The sequence below is a fragment of the Watersipora subatra genome, chromosome 2, assembly GCF_963576615.1.
Source record: "Watersipora subatra chromosome 2, tzWatSuba1.1, whole genome shotgun sequence".
Taxonomy (NCBI): domain Eukaryota; kingdom Metazoa; phylum Bryozoa; class Gymnolaemata; order Cheilostomatida; family Watersiporidae; genus Watersipora; species Watersipora subatra.
The window spans coordinates 183,725-191,323 of NC_088709.1; the positions used below are offsets into that span (position 1 = coordinate 183,725).

General features: G+C 38.6%; 1 protein-coding gene across 1 annotated transcript; it reads right to left on the reverse strand.

The window, feature by feature from the left end:
* Positions 1-706: 706 nt before the first annotated feature.
* Positions 707-3,293, reverse strand: LOC137386826 (actin-related protein 2/3 complex subunit 4-like). The gene is made up of 5 exons (XM_068072978.1): positions 3,152-3,293; positions 1,840-1,958; positions 1,651-1,762; positions 1,435-1,530; positions 707-1,340 (listed from the first exon to the last, which is right to left on the reverse strand). The coding sequence occupies exons 1-5, from the start codon at positions 3,152-3,154 to the stop codon at positions 1,161-1,163; spliced, it is 510 nt and encodes a 169-aa protein (XP_067929079.1). The 5' UTR covers positions 3,155-3,293; the 3' UTR covers positions 707-1,160.
* Positions 3,294-7,599: the final 4,306 nt, after the last annotated feature.

Sequence of the window (7,599 nt, forward strand, 5' to 3'; positions counted from 1 at the left end):
GTGCCATCTTACTCTCAGCCTATGACATTGAACTGGTGTGCCATCTTACTCTCAGCCTATGACATTGAACTGGTGTGCCATCTTACTCTCAGCCTATGACATTGAACTGGTGTGCCATCTTACTCTCAGCCTATGACATTGAACTGGTGTGGTGCCCACTCAGTCTTTCCAGATCTACAAGTAGTTAATGCCAAGTGTTGTCTATAATTACGCTAGCCCTTCAACGCTGACTTAAGACTGCCCGACAGCACGCATCTAGCAGAGCTATTGTCTCTCGACCGCAAATCGCTTTAGAAGCTCAGTTCGTTCCCTGTAATATTGTTCAATCTTTGAAATAGATGTCTGTTTCATCTTATCCTTGTTTATATGTTCTCTGGGTTGCCAATAGCACTGCTTCGGCTCTATTTAAACATTGGCAGTATATTTAGAAGGTTTAATCAGGAAGTACAGGAAGTGGTGTCTTCGTATAACACAAACCTCATTTTATGAGCAAAAGGATGCCACAATTTTCTGGCTTACGTTTTCATAGCATATCGGTTGTAGCTGTTCAACTAGGTGCATGTTTAGTATTACAGTTGTAGCTGTTCAACTAGATAACTGTTTAGTATTACAGTTGTAACTGTTCCACTAGATACCTGTTTAGTATTACAATTGTAGATGTTCAACTAGGTAGTAAGTACCCGTTTAGTATTACAATTTGTAGATGTTCGAATAGGCCCCTGTTTAGTATTACAACTCGTACTAAAACCACTTATCGTCTCACTGAATTGAAGCTGTACATTGATATTATTATAAATCAGGTGTCGACCTTGGCTATTTGCATTCAAGGTATAACATGAAGTATATAGTAATAATAAATCGACAACTGCAACATTGGTAAACTGAACTATTATAAACTATGGTAGAAGCCATTGAAAATAGTAAACATCATGGTCCGGTGAGTCAAGTGAATTAGCGACTCGTATCAAATCTGTCAAACAACTACTGTTACAGGTATGTTGCATTCATCAATAAGAAATAACTGCTCCTAAGCACATATAGTAATTACCTTAGGCTATAGGAAGAAAAAAGACTGTCTAATAGAGCATCTTTTAATACAAAAAGGGAATGAAATTCTTTAAAGAAGAGAGAAAACAGAGTTATTAGACTACAAATAAAACTTAATTAAAGCGCTGAAGAAACTCGGCAGCACTAATTCTTGCACGAGTGTTGACAGCGAGTTTCAGGTTGCTGATTTCTTTATCTATTTCTTCCATGAAGCTGATGATGAAATCGACGAGCTTGTGTTTGTACATTCCTTCAAGGTGAAAATTTGTGATGAGAAAGCTGATATCATACCCCTGGAAAGGCAAAAAACCCGTTACACATACCAAGGATATTACAAGGTGAATGCATTCGTACCATTTTTATGAGCTTATATCCCTTTCAGCGTACCTGAACTGGTTTGCGTCGCATAATATGAAAGCTTTCTGCTCTCTGCATCATAAAACTGGTGAACTTGTGACACAGTATTCTTTCAATATCATCAGCCTAAAGAGAGGAGAATAGCGGACTGAATAAATGTTAGCTCTGTGCTTCACGCCTCTGCATGAAGTACTATATGGATAGTATAAAAGACTAACAGTCAGGAGTCTTGCCCCTCAATATTACCTGTTTTATAGCGATGCTAACCCTAATTGAGTTGATTGATCCTTCAATCAACACTCTTTCCTTCTCATTTCTGCTTATGACGACTGGAGTCAGCAGCAACTCCTTGCTTGACCTAACGAATGTAACCACAATCAACAAACATTCACAAGCAGACAGCAGCTAAAAACAACTTGCAGTTCAAGTACTTACTTGACTTCTACCTCTGGTTTGTTGTGCCTTTCCACCACTTGAGATGAGAAATTTTCTAGACACATCGATGCATGTAGAGTCCTTCTCACAGCCTCCAAATATGGCTTCAATGTGGCTGACTGTAAACAGAAAAGAATCACATATAATTAAAAGCATCCTGCGACTGTTAGGTTGCACCCAAAACCCTTGATCAAACCGTTGGTCTTGTCCACTATCACCAAGTACAAAGTAATAGTATAAAATTCGGATGCCCCTGGACTTGTATGTGCTAACACATCAAAACATAATGAAGAACAAAAGCACGTTATAGAGTAAAATGTTATAGCAAAACAAATCAGAAGGCTAAGCTATGAAGCAAAGTATTACAATAATTCTATAATAAATTCCTCCTCCCTCTTAGTCCTATAGACTTCCTGTTGGAAGTCTATAGGACTAACTGTGCCATGGCCTAGAGCATGAGAGTTTGTCTCGAGCCATTCAAGCACTTAGAACAAACGAATTCGCCAAACTGCTCAAGCCAAGAACTAAAGAATCTTTCATGAGATGGCTCTGAACTTGATCAGAAGAAGCTATATTGAGCTAAGACAGCACTTCAGGTGGAAAACAATGAGACTAACTGTGATATAATAACCTCTAAATCAAATTTGCACAGTTAATAGCTCAAGGTATGTACTCAAATCTAATTTCATTGCAATTCTAGTATAGTTACATGCAGTTAGCAATAAATGTACACTTTTATGCAAAAATGATAACTTTCTAAAAAAATTTCCTAGGGTATGTTCTCTATGGATAACAAAAAATCACCTTGAAAGTTTTAAAAATTCTTGAACGATATATACTCTAATAGGCATTGTTTTGTGTAATGCTAAGAGCGGGACCTTTCTATCTCTAATGAGTAATGAGCATGAATAACGTATTACGGATTCAAAAAATGGCCATGAAACATATGAACTGTACTACATCATAAATTTACAGAGCAAGCGTGATGCCATTGACGTGTTACTTTAAAAGATGCAGCGACTTTGTAGCATTCAAGCATTTTGCAACACTGTCAAACAAACGGCATAAAGCGCCAATTAAACAATGAAGAAAGTCTTGCAATTAAATATGACAACTATTTTCATTATCCAAGTTTACAACATAGAACAAGATAGTTCATCAGTATTTTAATAAAATGCATATAAAAGTAATTACGAGTTGTACTGTTTAGGATCAATCATGCTGCGCTGAGAACGACTCGTTAATAAAATGGCGTAAATTATCCGGCATTGCTTTGACAAATAATATATGCTAGTGATACAGAAGCACTAACCATTGCTGCGTCAAATAAGATAGCAGATGAAAATTGACAGATCTGCGTTTGGTGTATGGGGGGGTGATGATGAGAATGGAAAAGCAAACCAAGAAAAATACACGGAAGTCTTTACGTAACCTGTAATCTTCGCTAGCTAATTGTTGTTGTCTGGCGGTCGCTAAAAATTAGCAAAAGTAAATACTTTGGTCTATGTCAAGGATCCTGCAGTTCCGCTATGAGCTGTCCAATCGCAATGCTTTGCATAGTGCGACAACCCTATCCGGAGTGAGAATATGAGATTTATGCAAAGGAGTTGCCTCCTCCTCAAGCCTAGACAGACAAATTCATTGATATATAATATTCCACGGTTGTTAAAGTTTGGTTAACGCAGCCAGCTAAAAAAGTTTTGTCTTTCAAATTCGAGCATTTTGATTCAGTACCAGCAATTAGAAGCTCTGTTTACAGTGTCCTTTATCAGGTAGTTCACTTTAGATATTTGGTCATAATCTATACATATAAATCTCAGAGTTGTATGTGTGTACAGTTGTGGTTGTGTGCTTGTGTGTATGTGTGTACAGTTGCAGTTGTGTGCTTGTGTGTATGTGTGTGTCCAGCAACAGCTATTGAAGTTTAGGAATGAAATATCTGTTTCATGCAGGGTTTTTCTCAGAACCTTCTGTTCGCCAAGCAAATATCTTACCAATTAAGCTACGCGGAATGCATTTAATTCCGAGGCGATATATGTCACTATGTGGGTGAAAATACACATACCGATCTGCACGTCGCAACATATTTTTATGCTTGCTCTCACGGCTCTTATTAGGGAGTACTCAAAGTACTAGCTTACTCAAATTAGCCATTGGCTATGTGCCAGGCTAATGGCAAGTGGCAGGCAACTACATTACCTGTCACTGTTTATAAGCTGATTTTGTATACCCGTGCAACACCGGACATTCCACTAGGCATACATATGTGCCAAACCAGAATTTGTTAAGTGCAATATTCAAGAGCTTCATACTACACTAATAGAATTGAATTAGCTGATGGTAAGGATAACAATCCATTGTTTTCATAAGAAACAGCTAAAAATTGACAGACTGCGCATTGATGATACCATTGTACAACAGAGTTTTATTCAGTTAAACCTGGCCAATTCCAGCATAAGGTTAGCTTAGCTACACACCTATAGCAAACACAGCCCCACTGTCACAATTTCAATAGAAAATGCTACCTGTCTTTAAATTGCTAGTGGCAGATCATGCAGTTGAGTTTCATTTCTTCCAGTTCTCATTCAAACAAACAAAGCAATGATATTCATTTTAAAGAGTCTTAGTGAGCAACTATTGAAACTAAAGTTCATGACTCCGGAACTCAATGCACCTGACCTCCTGACCTCCGAAATGAGGCTGCAGCTCCTTGTTGCCAAAATAATGAGTCATATAGAATAGTTCATATGTACTGCATACGTACTGTAATCAAAGTACTGCATACATACTGTAGTCAAAGTTAACAGTCTACTGTTAGTCAGAGTTAACAGTCTACTGATAGTCAGACCCTGTTAATAAAACTGTACATTGAAATAGCTGATAAGCATCTGGCGTTACAACAGTCTGTCACCTTGGTAACAAATAGCCTTAGCATTGAATTAGTCAATGAGAGAAATGCTTTGTATGCTCCTAGTACATGTATTTGGTTGTATTTGCTTTAACTGTGATTTATAGGAGATATTCAAAGATGGAATAACGGTATCTAACCAAAAGGGACCTCTGCTATCTGCTCAGTATATACAGTAGTATCATACTATCATCGTAACTGTATATAATCGTACACTATATCTAAACCACACAAACCCAGACATCATCTCAACAGGTCAACTTATCATACATATTCTAAGCTCCCTTTCTTTATATCCGTATTCTTAATCATTCTCATAATCGTTTCAGTAAATTTTGAACCCAATAAAACTTGTTCATAAATGCCAAAGTGGCAAGAAATGACAGCTGTAAGTTATTGCTAGACAAGGGTTGCATTTCTGCTGTAAAAAAAATTGTTAACAGTCGGTTTGCTCAGCGGGTCAGCTCTATGGTTGCTTCTCAGCGAGTCAGCTCTATGGTTGTTCCTCGGCAGTCCTTGAGCAACCAGTTTGGATGATTTATTGTGAGGTTTTTTGCAGCTTAACGGGGTGGTAGTTGGGACCCGCCGTAAGTATTCCCCAGCTTGATGGCTAACACCTCTTTGTTCTTTCTTCATAGACTTGACCAATCCTCTATCTACAAGTGTGTCAAGAGACAACTTCACTTCATCATAGGCGTGTCGTGTGTCTGGTCTGGCTATGGCATCAAGATTAGGTTTAGCAAACCTTATTTTGCTATTTATGTGGAGGTAAAGAGGTCGATTTGGCGGGCCTTGTACCGCAGTCACCTTGTAATTTCGCTCTGGGAACTGGAATGTATTAGTGTAGGTAATGTCTGGCGCTACTTTGACTCCATGAAAAGTTTCTTCAAGTCCCACTGGCATATCAGCGACCTCTTGACTACTAGCACAGAAACAGGAAAGATATGTGAGAAAGAAAATAGTGGTGCAAAAATTTGACCCTAGGATGCTCAGCTGTTCCGATTTCCAATGGACCTACTTGCCTACCTACCACATTGTGACTCAGCCATTGAGTAACCGTGACCTAGTAATTAATAGCCAATGGCGTAATTGATGTGCTTTAAATGTTTGACATCCTCAAATATGACTATTAACATTTTGAAGTCGGAGAAGACACAAACTAGAGAGCACAACCAGATTAGATAAAGGGAGAATAAAAACATTGGATGAGCATGTTTAACTTACCTTTTCTGTGACCAAAGGAAATAAATCAGCCCACAATAGTGCAATAGAACTTTCCTGTCCAGCTAAAAATATGCCTGGTTGTATGCTGACTCTAACATGCAAGAAGATGATGTCAGCACTTTACGATTGAATTGAGATGTCACTAGGCAGGTGTTCTCTAATCTTAACCTTCGTTTTGGAAGACTTTAGTCAGCAGGGCTGAATGTATTTAGCTACAACCAAGAGTGGCTGCGTACAAGATTCCAGCAGGCTGCGTAAAGTGTGTAAAATCTGTCGGCAGCTCTGAGTCTATTACTCTAGTGCAAGGTTGAAGCTGAGCCATAAAGAGATTTGGCAGCAGGTCAATTGCATTAGGTGTGCTTGTTAATAGGACTGAATGCCTTTATGCTGTTATCTGATAAATCTGGTGTTTACTGAACTTAACGCTTGAAAGACAAGTTGAACAGCCAGAGTGCACTCCAATAAGCTTGGTTATAATGCATCGAGGAACGCAGTCTATAGCTGTTAGCAATGAGGTGTTGTAATGCGCGGCACAATTCACCTACAGAAATCCGTTAAGGTTTAATCTAGGACAATTGAAAGAGGATATTTAGTAGACAATAGACTCCAGATCAGATAAGTGTGAGTGAGTGATGATTGGTTTGGTGCTACTGATCTGTAATTTGGGTTTGCAGAGCTTATTATGCATTCAACAAAGTCTTGCATTCGCTGGCTCACAAAACCTTTTTACAACATGAGTACTGTGACGAGCGAAACGGCCAGATTATTTTTGTTATGGTGGTGTGCTGTACTTATAGCCTTAGTTGAAAACACTAACTGAGATCCCTAGTATCTAGCTATAGCCTTTCTAAAGGGGTTCAGGTTAGCACTCCGGGATACCAAGCAGCAGGTCAATAATTGGAGCTCCGCTGTGGGTGCCAGTCAGGGCACCCAGTATCAAATTGCTCTTGTATTAAGGGAGACAACCCTGACAGAGAGCCCTAGTCAGGCGACAGGAAGCCAGCTCAGTATCCTCTAAAGAAAACTCAAGCGATGTCTAATGCAAGCCATTGGAGAAAATCAAGGCATGAACAACAAAATATTTATGCATAAAATTATGTTTATTAGAACAAAATAGTATCATCACAATGCAGCAGTCCGGATTGTAAAATCTGAACCGAAAATGTTGACTGCTTTTGTCAGTATGTACTTATTATCTTTTGTGTAGAATATTATGATTTGACTGTCATTCGCTTACAGCCTCTAAATGTGACAATCACCACATTGCGCTTGTAAGAGGCAGCCATCTTATATAACTGTAAATCCTAAAAATACATTTAACTGGAGAAATATTGGTTTATGTAACGAGGTCAGGAGGTCCGGCTTAAGTAGTCAATGACTTTGTATCTCCAGAAGCTTGTGTCACCATCTATTTAGTCACCTTTCATTTTTGTCATCAGTTTTAAAACATCACCCTAACCAGGCTCAACTCCAGTCCTCCCCTAAAGATTCTACCCAGTTTAGGAGGAAGAGTGTATTCTGGTTTCTTGAGATGCTGTTTTAGGCCTTTTTAGTAACTAGTACTCTACTACAACTGTAACTAGTATACTACTATTATTGTAACTAGTACTCCACTACAACTGTAACTA